The sequence below is a fragment of the Paramormyrops kingsleyae genome, chromosome 2 (assembly GCF_048594095.1).
Source record: "Paramormyrops kingsleyae isolate MSU_618 chromosome 2, PKINGS_0.4, whole genome shotgun sequence".
NCBI classification, from domain to species: Eukaryota; Metazoa; Chordata; class Actinopteri; order Osteoglossiformes; family Mormyridae; genus Paramormyrops; species Paramormyrops kingsleyae.
Window position 1 is genome coordinate 11443250 of NC_132798.1, and position 18024 is coordinate 11461273.

Consider the following 18024-nt stretch of genomic DNA (forward strand, 5'->3'; position numbering starts at 1 on the left):
TTCCTCTGTGTCTTTCTCTTCCACACCTCCTGAGGGTGCAAAGTGAAATAAAAGGTTTTGCACTCCCTGACTAATATTGTGCTATTTATATACCATCATGTCATAACCTCCAACTTGTCCACGTTCTCATGTCTTCACCCCTTCGTGCTGAAAACATGGCTGGAAGCAGAAGAGCATGTCAGGTGGATGCTGGTGCCCGTTGGATCTGCCTACATCTCCATCTTTCTGGTCTGGTGCACAGGTTGGTTCCTTCCTTGTTCCTACTAAAAGAAAGGAGGCAAACATGCTCCAGCAAAAATGTGAAACAAATGAGTTATTTACACACCTAATATAAATTCGTATGGGACGATATTTTTCACAAGGTGACTTTTTAACTGTTTTCTTTTATATAGAAACAACACCATCTGCCTCAGGGACAAATAGATTGAGAGGTTTAATCCAGATTATGGCTTTGGTATCACTGCCTCTCTCCTTTTTGGCCGCAGCTTCAGCTATCAGTGTGTCCTTGGTCCAGCAAGCAGTCGGTTGGTTAACTGGTCTCTCACTGGACTCCTCTGCCAAGAACAGTGCTGGGAAAGAAAGACGTCAATTTTAGCTAAGGAAAACACCATTCATTTCCACAGAAAACACCATGGCGTTCCTCATCAAGAGCATGGTCGGAAACCCCCTGAAGAGCATGGGCCTCGGCAGAGAGAAGGAGAAGACGGAAGAAGCCACCCCGTCCGACCCAGCTGCTGCAGCGGGCATGACACGGGAGGAGTATGAGGAGTACCAGAAGCAGGTAGTGGAGGAAAAGTAAGTCCCAGTGTCCCCCCTCACGGTTTGGGGCAGGAACAGAACCAAAGTTAAACTCTGCTTGATGCACGGCCGTGATTTATGGCTAATTGTTGATCTCAGCTTTTGATTTAGTTGATTTTAAATATTCAGTCCAAAAACCTGAATTTTATTTTTAATAAAGACTTTGAAACTTGTTTTTCAAGTAACATTCTGATTTTACACCATAGTTAGGTCTTTAAAGGGCACAATTAGACAGGGGGGGTTGGCATGTGTACCACCAATATTTAATTTGGCTTCATTATAGTCAATGGGCACAATGATATTTAGTGTGGCATTTATGTTCTTCCATTGACAGACATTTCTAATGTCTTCATGGAAGCTAAATTGCATTTGAATCACGTTTATTTATGGCTAAGTTCTGGACAACTGCAATGTGATTTACCGTTGTATATATTACATATTTTGTGGGGACTTAATGATGGTTCAGTAATAAATGGAATGTGTATTTCTGTATACAAAAACTCATTCCCCTTCCCCCCTCCCTACAAACAGAGGACACACATAGAAACACAGACAGAAAGCAGCTCCAGAGATTAAACCCCTAATCTCAGGCCATGTTGATCAGCAGCTGATCTCTGAAAATGCCCACATTAAGGCCGAAAGGCATAACACTTGAACAGTAATGTCCGCGTTTAACCCCCAACCTCACATCTTACATATGGACCTTCACGATGGACTTAACATGTTCTCTGCTTACAAGGAGTGCAGAAACTAGCATGTGAAGCAGAGATCAAAGGCGAAATCCATCGATTCAGATGGAACGAGTCACTTAACCGATTTATCTACGTTAAGAGGCCGAATATAATCAAGCATAAGAACACTCAGATGAGAGTAAAGCTCTCGTAATCCTTGCCACATAGAGCAAAAAAAGAATGAAAGTGAATAAATCCCATCATCGGCATGGGCTACAGCAGTGTATTTACTATGCTATTCTCAGAATTGGAGTTGGAAAAGGTATTTAGAGAAATGTCGGATATTCACTTCATCATCAAATTCATAATTTAAAATTTGTCATTTAAAGAATTCTCTCAATTAATACACAGAGACTTATTGGATTGGCAAAAAAAATCTACAAAGCTTTCTGACTCATTTTTAGTTCTTGGGGATTCAAGTGTTATCTAGTTGTGCAAAACACTGTGTCAGTGTCTGACACTTCTTACAAAAAGGTCGAATCCAAACTGTGGAACTTATTTATTGCTGATTAAGACATATTCAAATATACAAAACGATATAACGCTTGCTGAATAAAGCAGCGCGAGACGGGGGCACAAAGTGCAATGTAATATAAAAAGGACAGAGGGTGACACATATGGCAGAATGATGTAATATAGTATGTATAGTAATATATAGTGTTGAAATGAAACAAGACAGTGCAAATAGGTTAAACAATAAGGCAGCAGAGTGTAACAGCCAGGATAGATGGTTAAAGTGTCAAGCATAGTCAGGCTAATGCAATCCCGAGTTCAGCAGATTACCAGTGACTGCGTTTGGGGATGTTGCAGTCCAGGCCCTGATAGCCTGGGGATGGATGGACTTTATGCCTGATGCTTGGCCTGTATAATTAGTGCAAACTGTATAATTTCTTTGCTACATTTTGTTGCATTAATGGTCATTTTTATTAAAAAATGAAGGTACAATGATTCTACGTTAGGGTGAAAAGCACATAACTAAATTTATGGAAAGATTTACTGTTGAGCTGAAAGGTTATATTCGTTCATTAATGACCGGACGATCTCCACATCTGAAAAATGAGTTACTGATGTATAAGAATTCTTGCAGGTGCACAGGGCGGTCTTGTTAAATCAGACTTAGCCAATAACTTTTCACCTATATAATTACTTAATTAACATTTACATCAAAGTACTTTTTATCAGTTATCAAGCATTTATGCCCAGATAATTACTGTATAACCTTCATAACCTGAACTGTTAATGCATTTTCTCTAGGAGAATCATTAAATGATAAAGAATTTTATACATATTCAAAATTTTAAGAACCCTGGTTCACTTTTGCAGAACAGAATAAGCATATTCTGGAAATTTTCAGAAACAAATCCAATTGTGCTGCAACTTAACATCATACTTCATGTGTCTTAGAATAGACTTTCTTAAATCTATGTCTGTCCTTCCCTCCCAGGATGCAAAGAGATGCAGACTTCCTGCACAGGAAAGCAGAGAGGGCGACACTGAGGACGTGCCTGCGAGATAAGTACAGGCTGCCTAAGGTGAGCACAGGCCCATCTGTCTGGCGTGAATCGGGGGGTCTGTGCCATTCAGGTGCGGCTCCCATGTTGCAGAGGATTTCCTGACAATATGGCTGGGAGATGGAGTTAACATGAAGCCCAGTAGATTAAGGGAACTGAAAAGTTTGTGTGTGTGTGTGTCTGCGATGGATCTCTGGATGTGCCACAGCATGTCGAGACCATCTGCGCCTCTGTGGAGGATCTCTGGGCAGCTGTGATCTGCTGCATTTAGAGCTCTGCACTTACATCTGTTTTTGCAGGCATCTTGGCCACTACAGTATGTATTGCATTACATGTAGTGCTAGATGTGTGGAAAGTCACGGCACACGCATGCACTAACATACAGTACACACACATGCAGACACATACACACTTTCACTCACACTCATATACTATGAGAAGTTTACAGATGCCAATTAGCCCAGTGGCACGTTATTGCACTGTGGGGAAAAAATGGAATATCTAGAAGAAACAAGGAGAACGTGCAAACTCCACACCCACAGAGAGGTCAGATTCAAACCCCTGACCATGGAAGGTGGAGGCAACAGAGCAGCATACCACCAGCAGCAGACATTTCTTATACATTGTTATTACAACTTTCCTCAAAGCAAAGCCGATGGGGAATATTTTAGCAGAGAACTTTTTCTGTAATATCTGAACTTCTGTGATCTGCTCAAATTATTTTCTTGCAGACATGCTATTGTTGGTTCATGCTGACTATGCAGAAGTGGGAAAGGGATGTAATAAAAGCATTATGTCAGGAATGAGACCATGCAGTGCTCTCACCTCGCACAGAACAGGAGAAGGGAGGCTAGGGCTGCTGAATTTGGGGGCAAATGTCAGCGCATACACTAGATAGGCTGCTGAGATATAGAGGAAAATGGATACAAGAGACACATTTAATGGAGAAAATCTGCAGTAGCTCATCAGAATTCTAACTGCTCTTCCCGGTCAGGGCTGTGCTTGACATAGAGACTTAATACAGGCTGGAAAGGGTGCAAGGTAGGGCCAACCGCCATGGACAGGATCCCAGTTTGTCACAGGACATGCATTCATACACTATGGGCAATTTAATGATCATCAGCCTAACTATATGTCATTGAACTGTAGGAGTAAAACACACAATATATGGAGAATGTACAAACTTCACACCCATGGATTCAAACTCCCAACCCAAGAGGTGTGATTTAACAGTGCTATCCACTGAGTCACCATGCCACACACACAGGGATTCAGTATGTGATACCCCACCCTTTTACCCATTCCTTGCTAAAAAGCAATACTTGCCTGCAAGAAGAAGTCTTGCTTTGGGACATTGTGTCAAAAAATCTGAGAATGACATCCTGCAAGTGATTCAGTTGAAGGAATATCAAGAGATTATTAATAAAGATGGTTTATTATGCTTTTATAGATGTTATAAATAATTTAGCAGTACCTCAGTTTTCCTGTGGATTATGTTTATACCTACTGGGTCAAAAACGACCCAGAGGAAATCTTTCATAATAATAATTTGTATTATTAGTTTCTAATGTTAGGGTCATTTCAGAAAAAAAAAGAACATGGAAAAAGAAAAGTTTTATTGCCAGTGTTAAATTCAGAAATGGATTATTTTTGACCTGCATGTCAACTGAAGGGTTAATTACTTTAAGAAAGTATTGAACAGCAAGATCTTTCAAGGTGATGATGATGCTGATGAAGATGTTGTTAATGATGGTGATAATGATGATGGTGTGTGTCTCTGTGTACCCAGAGTGAGCAGGATGAGAACATGATCCAGATGGCGGGCGACGATGTGGATGTACCCGAGGAGCTGCTGAAAATGGTGGATGAGGATGCTGAAGAAGAGGAGGAGAAGGACTCCATCCTGGGCCAGATGCAGAACCTCCAGAATATGGACTTAGAGCAGTTGAAGGAGAAAGCTCAGGCCACACTGACTGAGATCAAGTCTAAGGCTGAGGAGAAGTGTCTGATCATGTGACGGAGCACATAGATCCTTATTTTTATTATTATTTTTTTGTTGACAATTTAAGGTTCCAACCACAATTCCTTTTAAACTTTCTTTTTCCCAATCAACACTTGAAAGCTTTTAAAATCTTATTCTATGCATTGCAGCTCACACTTGTTAGACGTTTTGTATGTATTGTCCAAATAAATTACCCTTATATAATTTCATTTGTATTTCATTTATATTATTAAAATCAGTTGGCCATAAACTTTTGACTACCATTAATTATTTTGCAAGGTATTGTTAGTTATCTAGATTAAAAAAATAAACATGCTCAAATTTATTGCCATTTTATCGCTCTCTTTGGGTGTCTTTTGTATGATTTAAAATCCTTTGTGCAAATTCTAGATAGAAACGTATTGTTTATAAACAAATTTCTACTTTATACTGACAGTATTGTTTAATCCTCAGATAATGCTGAATTACATTACCCTGTCTTTCTTAGGTACAGAAATAAGGCTTTTTTATTCCAAGGTATTCAAGTTTTGCAAAACCGTTCAAATGTTTTATTTTCTTAGAAATAATTGTCTGGCAGAGAGAAGAAATTTCTAATCTTGGCAAAACATATTCTCATTAAATAATATAAGCAATGGTATACTAATTATGTGAACAACATTGCTGATTGCAGTGTATTTTCTTTATGGCTGAGTGTCGAGCCTCAAAGTCATTGTGTGTGGGGGGGGTTTGTTTACTGGAAGAGATTCATCCAACCAGAGAGTTACTGCCTACAGCACAGTTTTAAGCAGCTTCAAACTCCAGCTGCTGCTATTAGAACTGCAAGCTGTGCGAGTCACTTTGGATAGGTCAGCTAATTTAGACAATGCATTTGACACAGCAATAATGCTGGAGTCACTCATACCCACTATTGTAGCAGTCAGATGGTGATTCTGCCTCTATTTTCTCATATGTATGTTTGACTCATTATTATTAGTACTATTATTTTAGAAACAACAAGGTGTCAAATGTTAATGAAGCGTCAAGTATTAAATGTATGAATTTATTATCTTTTACAAACATACAAGGACAGTTTATACAACGTAACATCGACAGGAACAAATAAAAACAAAATATTCACCTTTGTTTTGTACAAAACCTGAAAAATCATTTTAAAAAAATGTAAAAATGCAGATATTCTAAATACAATACAAAATGTACATTTTAAATATCAGATTTTTTTTCTCATTTTAAAATGTTTTCTTTAAAAACATTTAATAAAAAAATCCTACTTTGCAAATCATTCCAGTACAGAAAAAAAGACCATATTTTCAAATGATTATCTGCAAAATAAGTGGACAACAAAATATAATTTAAAAATATACATATCCAGTACATGAAATTCAACGTGAGAGACTACTGTTCACCAGCAAAGAGGTACAGTTCACCAACACTGCAGTAAAAACATTCACAGTGCTTGACAAAAATGAGTGCACATATACATCACCTTTGTTTGCATATTGAAACCTTTGTAGCAAATATGCTAATAAATATATAACAATGTTGTTAATGATGATGATGATGATGATGATTAAAAGATGTGACACTGTGATATGATTTAACACTCGATGAAAGATTATAATAACAATATACTATTGTTGTACAAAACATGGTGTGACAATTATTTGTCATTTATTTACTTATGTATCATTGGAGAATTGGAACTCTAGACCATAATTTCAGATCAATGCATACTAATTAAAGTTTATAACAAATGTTGTGTTTTTGACAACCTATATTGCCATTCTTGTTTTATATCATCATAAACAATGTTCCCCAAAAGGCACGACCTTGCATTAAATACGAACATCCTAAATTAAGGTGGATAGGATCTGATTTCATTCACTGTAAATTTGTGTTATGTACAACAATGAAACCATTGAGGCAAATGAAGAAATTCACAGGCAAGGGTGTGAGCTTTGATTTAAAATGATAAATGCATTTCATAAATAACAGACAAACCACTGAACGTACAGTATCTGTGTACTCTGCTTTAGGTATTGCGCAATACCTCGTGAAGATTCTCAGCTTGGCTAACGAGAGCTCAAAAACCCTGTAAAGAAACATTTGATTTGATGCCGTTTCTATGTAAATGGGGGGACAATGAGTTTGAGGATGAATCTTAAAAGAGGACAGACCCAAAGTAAAAGGGTTCACATCACTGTAACTGTAAACCACCAAACTGTACTGTACTCTGTCAAAATACACTTGCTGTTAGAAACTCCATAGAAATAACTGTAACAATAACGTCCATGTAGCTGACGCAATACTGATCGTGGACTGGGTAACCTATGACCTACTATGGGTAAGGTTTGCACACTGAAAATATATTCACTGGAATGCACTGACAGGTACTCACAGATAGAGGGCAGGTTAAGCCCACAGCTGCTTACTTGAGCAAACCAATGAATTGTTACTATAAAAATGCATGTCATTTAAAGCTTCTGCATCACTGATCTTTTACACCTCTTAACTGTTTTAAATACCATTTAAGGAAATACCAATTTAGAGACATAACACAAAAACAGAGACCACATGCTCTGATTCTCCCGGGCTACAGTGTCCTGCTTGTTTAGCACTTCTTTAGCACTTATCAGTGGGAAGCAGAAGGTAAAACACTCTTTAAAATAATCTGCTGGGCCTTTGTTACCACCATTGGGATGAACATCTCCTCAGTACTAAGAAATACCTAAAAGCTGTACTTAAAATATTACTGATCTGCGAACAGGACAATTGAACAATGAGTAGTGGAGATGATGTTGTGGAGATGATGTTTTGGAGATGATGTTGTGGAGATTTTGTGCACAGGGCAGGTCCATGAGATTGAGTCAGTCCCATCAGTTAAAAAGCATATACTGAATATACCAGAGGAGTGAGATTTTAGATATTCAAAATAAGAAGTGAAAAGATACAATATGTGAGAACACATACTGCACAAACCATTTTTTACGAACAAATGACTAGACCCTGTTATGGCTTTTTACTCATTTAAAGCTCTCCTGTAAATGGTTGTTACCAACCATCCAGGCACAATGACTGGAAAATGCAGTGAAGAGTGGGCAGTATTATCAAAGACTGTGCAGAACTGAAAATACCACACAGAGACCACAGTGGAGATACCAATGTACAGTCAAATTCTTCATGTTCCATTTGGAGAGAAGGCCTTCCAGTTTTTCACTGTCCAAGAAGACCTCCTGTACTTTCATAAAAGTTTTCCATTGACTTGTTTGGTGTTTCGTTTAGCTTTATCCCAAAAATGCTACTAGAACATCAGTTGACTTCATTTTCTGCAGAATATACAGAACTTCCCTTTGTATGGCTGTCAAAAAATACCATTTAAGCAGTAATAGAAATCCATCCTTTGTTTTTGTTTTCGCATCCCCCATATCTTCTGACTCAAAGTTCATTGACACCAGAGGCGAAAGAACTGAACCTTTAAGTCAAACGATGTTGCTGAAAAAAATCAGAGGGAAGACTGGTCTCTTGGACTCCAGGCTTGCTGCGGGCCTCAAGAGGACCAATCAGGAAGTGTGTCAGTTTCTCTTCACAATCAATGGTGAAGAGGATGTTTGGTCTAGCTTAAACCTTTAAGACAGCCATTATTAAACAGAGGACCACCTGAAATCTTGGAAAACTATGAATTCAATGTCATGTTGCCCCTTATAAGATATTAAATAATCTGGGCTTATTCAGATTGAGCCTGTATACAAACAATTCAAAATCTGGCCTTTCCCTGATGGGTTCTGACATAGAATTAGCAGAACAAGTACTGCAAAAAGAACATCTTGCATTATGCGTGAGTCAACTACTTTCATTGAAGATATTTTTGGTCTGACACAGTGTTATAAGGAGAATGTAAGTCACTTGAGGCTTTTAAGTAAAATGAGAGCACATATAGTGATAAGGGAGTAAGAAAGCTGAGACGAAAGAAATGAGCTACAACCCAATGGATAAACAACTGACATAGGCCAGTTGGATAAGAGAAACCTGCACTGGGAAGCTATTCCTGCTACACTAGGAGGACAAGCGACCAGTTAGCGACAGAGCTGAGAGGGAGGGAGGAAGAGGGGAGGACGGACAGATGGAATGTGGCAAATGTCAGAGCAACGCTGTGTTCGAGTCAGGGTCGGAGTCAGGGTCAGGGGTCAGGTGGGGGCCGTGGGAGAAGGAAGACTCCTGGGCGCGGCGGTACTCCTGGTATTCCAGGCGAAGGGCATTGAAGCGAGCCTCAGTGAGAGAGTGGCCATACGGGCCCCGTGGAGGGGGAGGCATAGCTGGACCAGGCCGGGCAAAAGGGCCTAAGTGGGGCAAGGCTGGCATGTCTGGAGCGGGAGGGATGGAGGGTGAAGGAATGGAAGCAGGTAACAAAGGGGTGGGGAAGAGGGGAGGGAGACAGGAACAATATTAAAACATCCGGAGAGAGACAGGCGTACAGACTATGTGGCAACAGCAAAATGAACATTCAAGCAGACTATGACCACAGCGTCGTCACTTTACCTTTGCCTTGGAGCTCCCTGAAGCTGACAGCGGAGTGAGGTTGACCTCTCAATCGCTCCCCCCTGACCCCTCCCTGCCCCCCATAGCTGTGGGTGGCGCTTGCTGCCCCTAGGGTGTTGGAATCCACTCGGAAATCCACTTCATCCCATTCATAGCTCTCGTCTACCGATGTGTTTCCCCTTGTGGCAGATGTATAAAGGCATTTATTGTGGACATTCTTATTAAATTCAGGTAAGTAATCAAACATTCCTACAAATGTTCCGTATTACCCTTCAAATAAATGCAAGCTGCCCTTAAACAGATTGACTGTCTATACTAATATCCAAGGGGAACCCTGCCAATGGATAAAATTACTTCTTGTAAATCCCCCAGGCATTATTACGGTATTGCTTGTAAAAGCAGAACCTCACCTTTTGGCTGGCCTACTTTTGAGCATGTCTGCCATGAAACAGTGCCTCTTAGTCTCCTCTGTTGTTTCTGGGGAGCTGGGGAAGGTGGGGGTGAGGGACAGGGACTGGCGGAGCAGGGCTTGGGTGTAACAGGGCCCCATGCTGCCCCTCCCGCTGCTCTGACTGGCATAGCTGGCCCTCCCCTCTTTCCCATCTCTGCACTCCCTAACGTCCAACTCAACCTCCCTCCCCATGTACCATTCTGACTCCCGGTGGGCAAATGGGGCGGTGTAGGGTGAAGGCCAGCTGTAGCCCCGGGGCAGGAAGGCTCTGTGGGGTCCTTGTTTTGAGTCAGGTGGTCGCAGATAGTCCCTTCTCACCGCAGGCCGTGGTGGCATCTGGTGGCCCGGGTATTCATGAAGAGCTGTCCTGTGCTGCACGGACCTCAGGGCATCCTGATAAGTGACGGGCCAGCGTGATGCCTCGGGAAAGGCGGTGGCCTGTCGCCGCGGATCGAGACAATGTGCTCTGCCAGAGGCTAATGGGTATGGCTGATTCTGTGGGTCCTTGGCTAAAGGTGCAGCAGCCAGCTGAGATGGGGATGTTAAGGACATCTTTGCCAGAGGAGAGCTCTTGAGGTCAGGGTGGCTTTGAGGTCGGAATGGGACAGATTCTTGGTGAAACTGGCTTTGTCTGGAAGAAGAGGAATGTGCAGAACTGCGTCCCAAGCTTAAACACTTGATTTTAACATCAGGGTGCAGGAATTCATCCTGGTAATGTTTTTCATAGCTGTAATTCGGAGGGATCTCTGAATGTTGCCATCTTTGCGATCCTAAACTGATGGACTTTTTTAGTTGGGGACAGGGCTGCCTTGCCGTATAGCTCGATCTGCTTGGGCCCATGCTCAATGACTTCTTCATGAAATGTACTGGTACTGGATACCTCCTAGATGCCTCATTATTAGCACTGCAGTCCTGAGGTTCCTGCACAGGTTCCTGTCTCTTTGTAAGTGAATCAGGGGCATTAGATACAGGATCTGTGGCAGTGATCACCAAAGCTGACTTGGTAGCTTTCTGCACGTCCAACGTTGAGTTTATTTCTGTATGATGTGCCTGTGACTTTTCACAATAAACCCGCTCACCTTGTTCTTCTAAACTAGCTAGCTGCCTGGGGCTTTTGTCTGGCTTCATCTCTTTCACTGTAGAGTCCTCAGGTTTCAGAACTGAAAATCTTCTATCCTCTTGGCCTGAACCTTCAACTGTAGTTTCAGGGAAGTTGTTCTCTAAAATGACAGTGCATTGTTTACTTACTTCTCTATCAGAGTCATGAATTTCCCAGTGCTTTGAAACTACGTCCGGTTCCCCTCGTGTAAGATTACCAGACCTCTGCTCTGAGCTTGCTGAAGTGCTATTTTCATCAACAGGGTCATCTACACTCATCTCAATGAAACCAGGAAGGCTCAGATATTCCAGAATTGCACTTGTCTGATGTAGAGTTTTATACGAATCTGACATTCTAGCTAAAGAGAAACTTGACTGGTCTGTTTCATTTTCTGTAAGAGTTAATGGAGACACACAACTAGGGCTATCACTATAAAGGCATTTATCGCTCTTCCGTGAGCGTGTTCTGACACCCTCCTTCTCAGACTCTGGGGACAATGGGGATACACTAGGTTTGTCACAAGCTTTGTTTTGTCCTCCTTTTTCCCCTGCTCTTTCTCCAGCTTTCCGGAGATCATACGGCAAGGTTGAACTTTCAGAATGACTCTGTTCTCTGTCACTATCCTTGCCTTCAGCTCTGTCTCCAGTGTTTTTTAGGGTAGAGTTAGAGTTCTCCATATAAGGACCACAGCTCTTATGTGGTTCCCTCTCTGTATTGAGGGAGGCTGACTCCTGTAATAGTTTCACTTGTTCATGACATGTTGGTGCTGGACATGAGTGTAGGTTCCCTCTATCTGAATTAGTGACTCTTTCATCAGTTTCTTCAAAATTAAACTTTTTGCTGATCTCTGTTACGGCTTCTTCTGGCACCAGCCTCCGACAGAAACTCTCCTCCTCTACCTCCAACCTTCTCTCTGGACACCTTGACTTAGAACCCTTTAGGTCTCCAGGAAACATGGGTGAGCCACCTAAGTCAGGGGATAAAAGTGACAGTTGGGTGCACTGCGTAGCTGGCGACTGGGAACATTCCAGAACCGTGGAGTTTTCATCAGCTGCAGGAGAAGCTGACCACTGGGACATCAGAGGAACCTTTTCTGAAGGACTTTGAACAGGCACCAGGCCAGTGACAGAGCTGACAGGACTGATGTCCCAGTGAATGTACGATGAGGACGTAGAGGTCTGTCCCATGGGGCTGCTGGTGTTCCCAAAATAGCAGCCTTTCCTGTTGTCAGACAGCCTGCTGATTCTGTCACTTTTTGGACGGAGAGTGATATCTTGTAGTTTCCACACGGGTTCCACTTCAGCTTCCATCTCTGTTTTCTGTGGTTCTTTTATTTTCTCTTGAGCACCCCAGCTGCTTGTGTACCTTTCCAGTTCCTTCTCCATTTCTTCTCTTTCCTGGGCAAGTTTCAGACACTTGTTCAGGCTGTTGCTTTCACGCTTCCAGTCTGTTTTCGACCTCAAGGACCCAGTGGGAAGGCAGCTGGAAGGGCCATATCTCCTCCTGTCCTGTCTCTGCTCCGCATTCCTGGCTTGATTTCTCAAGGTCTGGAATGGGTTGTCCCGACAGCTGGAAACACGGTACTTTTTCAGCGTGTCGCGAGCTCTTCTTTCGCTGCTGTCAGAGTAGAAGCTGGTTTGGTCCAGCAGTCCTTCTGAGCAGCCCTGCTCATCATCTGAGTAGAAGCAGCCATGTTGGGAAAAATTTTTGGCCATGGCTTTCACACGTCCAGGAGATTGTTGAGACTGGTTGTCTCCTGGGATATCCACAGACAACACCACAGGTCTATCCTTATTCTCTTCCTTCTCATAAGATGGTGAGTCAGACCTTGGAGAAACCTGTTCAGATGCCTTGGTGCTTCCTGAACCGCTTCCGTCTGCGGTGCATTGTAGGTAGTCTTTCTTTAGGCTTTTTTTGATGTGAGCTGGCGTGGATCCCTCCTCGTAGGGCTGAACAATAAAGCGTCCATCAGGGCCACGGGATATGGACTCCAGGGCCAGAGCTGGTGGGGGCTGGCCCCCAAAGTGACTTTCGAAGAGGGTGTAGCGTGGAGGGGGTGAAGAGCTGGATAAGAGCTGCTGGCGTTGGTCCTGGTATTCGCTGCGGCTGCCCTTGTCGAAGGACGAGCGGACTGACTGGGAGGCAGAGGAGCCGGGGAAGAAGGAGAGGGGAGGACAAAGCTTCATCTTTAAGACACTATCTGGGCTGTCAGCAGGCGAGCCAGCTCTGTGAAAGAGAAGGCGGGGAGAAAAGAGAGGAGAGAGAAAGCGAGGGGATCACACGAGGTAAGGGGGAAGCAGAAATGGGTGAGATCAGCCAAAGTGCTTCAAAAAAGTCACAAAAATCTCTCACCCACAATCCTACTAACTGACCCAGTGCTGGTCAACCCATTAGGCCAACCATGCTCTCCCCCCGAGGCAAGCTCCACCAACACGACTCAAGAAGCATGAAGAGTGCCTGAGACAAAGAGGCACTGGGCACGGAATTTGCCTGGGTGGACCACATGGACAGCACAGAACTGACTCATAATCATGGTTAAGACCTCATTCAAAGTAAGAGAATGTTAACTTCTTTAGAAAAGCAGACCGAATAAAGTATATTAAATCTGACCCAGAAGCATGTAAATTCAATAGTCAGCAGCACAACTCGAGCATGAGCCTATCTTCCTATTTTTGTTTAAATGCCACATCACTAGTTTAGCAAAAGACCTTATTTCCTATTGCTATTGAGACAATGATGGTAGAGAGGGGAAGGGACAATCCTCAGCCCTAACCCTAACCATCTGCCTTCCTGATGTTACTCTCAATAATGGACAAGATGGTTGTGAGGGTTCGGCGACGTGGTCCAAGCTGCGAGACACAGGAGAGACAGGGGGACACTTACTCTGGAGGTGGACTCTTCTGCAGGGCAGTGGGGAGATCTGAAAAGGTGGTCGGGGGGGCAAAGGTCACACAATGACACAAATTACAAAACGATGCCAGACCAGGATGAGATCAACACAGGTCCAACTTAAAAACACTCAAGGGTGACAAAGGACACAATGATAATGCTTCCAAAAAAAGCTGTCAGGCCCAGTCTTTGAGAGCTGTAACATCCCTGTGTCTTATTTTTATACACATTATATTCATATAAGTCAGCCAGCTTCTCACTAAACAAGCTGCGGTATTTATTATTATACTATTAATTCAGAATCTTCCACAGGCACAAGATGTTACATTTGCGTGCACAATAGCATACAATGACTTTTGTGACAAAGCAATTATGGGCCATGATGGAATTTTTTGAGCTTTTCTGACACATTGAGCGAGTCATGATTCAACAGCAATGGACATTAGCTTTCAGCTAAATGCAGTGAGAGGAAATGTAACTGGTGACATCGTTCTAAAAGGTAAGAGCTACAGCTCCATGCAGAAAGTTCACTGCTGTGCATGTTCTCTTCATGCAGAGGTGCAGAACCCGTTGTTGAAGGATGAACAAGTGTAATACTCTTGACTGTGGTAACCTGAGCTAAAAGCTAAGGCTAAAATTACCAGCTCTAAAAATGTAGCAATTATGTCAATTGCGTCAGAACAAGGTGCTAGCCCATTGGCTGGCACAGAACACTGTCCTGCCCACACCGAGGCTGTTGTCTTTACCATCCCTCCGCCGTCGGCGCCGTCTCTCCCTCCTGTGGTTCATGAAGCATGCTGTCGCCAGGGACAGAATGATGGCCACAAAGAGGAAGCAGACCCCTCCCACCACGCCGGCCAGCAGCGGCTCAGGGATGAAATCCAGCAGGCTTGTCTTTGCCGGATATATTTCCATACCTGGAAGGACAACAGAGCTTATCTTCCAGGGATATCTCAGTTTATCTCCAACAACCACAGGGATTTCAAAGATACCACCATCGCAGGAATAATATCACAGCTCATCCATTGTACTTTCAATCACATCCTATCTTATAGCCCATCTGTATTGACAAGAGCAGACAGCCATGATATTAGTAATGAAGTGAAGTGTGACCTTCTGTTTTAATCATGATGGCAGTACGATAGCAGGGGTCTTGGTAGAGAGGTGACCTTACCCACGGTGGAGACGTTGACCGACTCGCTGGGCTCGCCCACCACCTCATTTCGGAGCGACAGCAGCCGGAGCTCATAGATGGAGTCCTGAAGAAAATGGATGCGGCGGAACCAGGAGAAGAACCGAGTGAAACACCATAGTAATGTCTCACACCAAAATGACTAATGTGCAGATGGAGAGTATGCACAGGGGCGCTGTAATGCACGGGCTTACCCGGGCTGAAGCCTAGGGACCCCTGACCATGTTAATGCACCTCTGAGTATGCATACTTGATATGAATTTATATCTCTGCTAGAATCCGCTGTGAGTTCTCCGGAGAACAGCACAGTCCTAAACTGGGTGCCAAAGGGAACCTAACAGAGGAATTACATTCCAGATGTTACAATGGTTCTAATCCCTTTAAATGCAACATTGTTGTAGTGTCTTTATGATATGGCCTACTCTTAGGCTGAGCTGTCCATCCACGCTTCACAACAGCTTACTAAGCACGGATTCACTGGCAGGGCCACTCAAAGTCATAGCTGTGCCCCTAAATAATTCTACCTAATGGACCCCCCCCCCCCCCATCAGTCCAAAACTACCATACTACCATTATCCATGCTCACATACTCATGCCCCCCCTAGTGTCTGGGCTGCTGAAAGTCTTCCCCTTTCTCCCCCTTTATGGGTGGCCATAGTCACTGGTAGCCTGAAGCATATTCTGGGCTACCAGTGGGAGGGATCAACAGTGTGAACTGCCTGGGGGTCCCCAAAGACGGGGTTGGGCAACACTGCTTTAGGCAATGGAAGGAACTGGAGGAATCTGGAAAAAAAAAGCCCCTGTGACCACAGGCAGAACATACCAAACTTCATGCACATGAAGTCGGGGAAGCAATCAGAAGCTATAGCCCAGGAACTATGAGGCACAGTGCCACCTAGTGGACCACTCACACCACCCTGAGCATAACACATTTTGAGTATATATTAAGCATATAAAGCAAACACATAAACAGTCATTTAGCAAAGACCTCGGATTTTACCTTTAATAAACCTTGTACAAGTATCTCACTGCTGTTTCCACTGATGGCCCCGTTGAGGATCCTCCACTCGGTCTTCTCTTGCCGTGCCTGCAGCACGAAGCCAGTGATTGGTGGGGACTGAGGTGGGGGTGGGACCCACTGCAGCAAAATGCCTTTTGAGGTCTGATTGACCAGCAGGAAGGATGGCGGGGGCAGTTTTGGTGCTGAAGTCATCACTATGGGTGAATCTGTAGGAGGAACTGGCAGTGAAAGAACCAAGGAGAAGACAAATGAGCAGGTGGCTCAGAAGACCAGCACTACTGGAGCATTAACGGGGTAACAATCATGGAATCCTGAACACTATCACAGCAGCTCTGATGTGAAAGGCCTTCTCCCCCATTGAGTAAGCACCAGACCCTCCACCGACATTCCAACTCAATCAACGGTGATACTAACCCAAGGTTTTGACCGTAATGATTTCACTGAAAGGTCCTGATCCCAGCTTGTTCTGGGGTAGGATGCTGAACTGATAGTTGGTGTCAGGAAGCAGGCCAGTCACCAAGAGGGATGAGTTGGACGGGGGCACGGGAAGAGAGGTCCACTCGTGCTTACGCCTGGACGCCTGCTTCAGCCTGTGCATGGAGAGAAGGGGACAGGGAGAGTGAGAAAGAGATGGAGAGAATGAGGGAGGAAGAACAAGGCATGGCTCGACACGACACAACGCTACCCAGCACTGCTGAGGATTTACACTATGGACCGGGACACTGACCACACAGAGAACTTCTGAATGTAGCCTCCATCAAAGCCTGGCTCCCATGACACATTGGCCTCATGAACGCCTGGGATGATGGACACTGTTGACACACCGTGGGGGCTTGTGCCTTGGTAGAGAAAGAGGATACAAAGGAGGGGAGGAGATGAGGAGAACATAGAGACCAACCTCGAATCCTCATGACTCTAATGTACTAACATGCCTGGGGTTCTAGTAACCTGCAGAAGAGCCTGGAAACCTTTTTGTGCATACACCGGTAATCCTCTTACGCATGTTACTTACGAGGCCTGAACTTGTGACTGAAAGGGCCCTCATGGGGCAAAGGTCCTTAAGAAGGATTACGCCATATGTAGAATTTACAGCGCTGTGTCTAAGTCTTCTTCCATAAAAAAAAAATTGCAAAGCTGTGCGTAGCAGAAATGAACACAGTCTGAGCCTGCTAGAAATTAGCTCCCAACCTCACCGAGCACGAGGAGAATAGTGCTGGTTGTCGTGGAGGCCACACGGTTGGTGGCATAGCACTCCCACTCCCCCTGGTGGTCCTTGCTGACAGGACGCAGCACTAGAGAGCCATTGGCCGCTACAGTGTACAGGGAGCGTGGAACAGGACCCACCTGGAGAAGAAGAAGGAGGTTTTTATTCATTAAAATGACATTTAAAATGGAAACTTAATTTAGAATTAAAAGAGTCTAGAACTATCAAAGGCATCAAAAACACAGCCAAAATATAAAATCAAGCACAAGTAAATTAAGGTTAAGTTGTAAATAGAAGCACCACAACAGGCACCCAATGAGCACCGAACCGTACAAAGATGGGAAACACAAGGCTGTAAGACGCCGAACTGCAAGATGCACACACCGTGGAACATTTATACACGCTAAATACACGCGAGGACCAGACCGGGTACACACAACACACGGGCAAACAATACAATAACAACAACAATACAAAGGTTGTTAATAAAGAGTGTGATTTTCCCGGCAAGCCAGTCTCCGTGTCTCTCTCTGCTCCCGTGATGCCTCTATCTGCCCGTCGCCACACTATATTGTGTTTTTCTTTAAAGTTTT

The 18024-nt window shown here is 43.6% G+C and overlaps 2 protein-coding genes across 3 annotated transcripts in view; one reads left to right on the forward strand and one right to left on the reverse strand.

The window, feature by feature from the left end:
* Window positions 1-211: 211 nt before the first annotated feature.
* LOC111839421 (complexin-4-like) lies at window positions 212-5321 on the forward strand. Its single transcript, XM_023803323.1, has 4 exons — window positions 212-241; window positions 624-795; window positions 2974-3061; window positions 4830-5321. The coding sequence occupies exons 2-4, from the start codon at window positions 632-634 to the stop codon at window positions 5055-5057; spliced, it is 480 nt and encodes a 159-aa protein (XP_023659091.1). The 5' UTR covers window positions 212-241; window positions 624-631; the 3' UTR covers window positions 5058-5321.
* Window positions 5322-6065: 744 nt separating this feature from the next.
* Window positions 6066-18024, reverse strand: part of igsf9b (immunoglobulin superfamily, member 9b) — a 37053-nt gene continuing 25094 nt past the window's right edge. For both annotated transcript variants that reach the window (XM_023803321.1, XM_023803319.1), the window contains exons 13-22: window positions 17421-17571; window positions 16955-17066; window positions 16642-16817; window positions 16207-16445; window positions 15189-15273; window positions 14761-14931; window positions 14009-14045; window positions 9986-13351; window positions 9576-9754; window positions 6066-9400 (exon numbers count right to left, since the gene is read on the reverse strand). In XM_023803321.1, coding sequence (XP_023659089.1) covers window positions 9177-9400; window positions 9576-9754; window positions 9986-13351; window positions 14009-14045; window positions 14761-14931; window positions 15189-15273; window positions 16207-16445; window positions 16642-16817; window positions 16955-17066; window positions 17421-17571 — 4740 coding nt within the window. In that variant the 3' untranslated portion in view covers window positions 6066-9176. The remainder of the gene's footprint in view (window positions 9401-9575; window positions 9755-9985; window positions 13352-14008; window positions 14046-14760; window positions 14932-15188; window positions 15274-16206; window positions 16446-16641; window positions 16818-16954; window positions 17067-17420; window positions 17572-18024) is intronic.

What these genes read in the sequence shown, in the direction of transcription:
- LOC111839421 (XM_023803323.1), top strand. Translation starts at nt 632, where the DNA reads ATGGCGTTCCTCATCAAGAGCATGGTCGGAAACCCCCTGAAGAGCATG. An exon ending in AAGCAGGTAGTGGAGGAAAA is followed by an intron (nt 796 to 2,973) that starts GTAAGTCCCAGT and finishes CTTCCCTCCCAG; the next exon opens with GATGCAAAGAGATGCAGACT. An exon ending in ATAAGTACAGGCTGCCTAAG is followed by an intron (nt 3,062 to 4,829) that starts GTGAGCACAGGC and finishes CTGTGTACCCAG; the next exon opens with AGTGAGCAGGATGAGAACAT.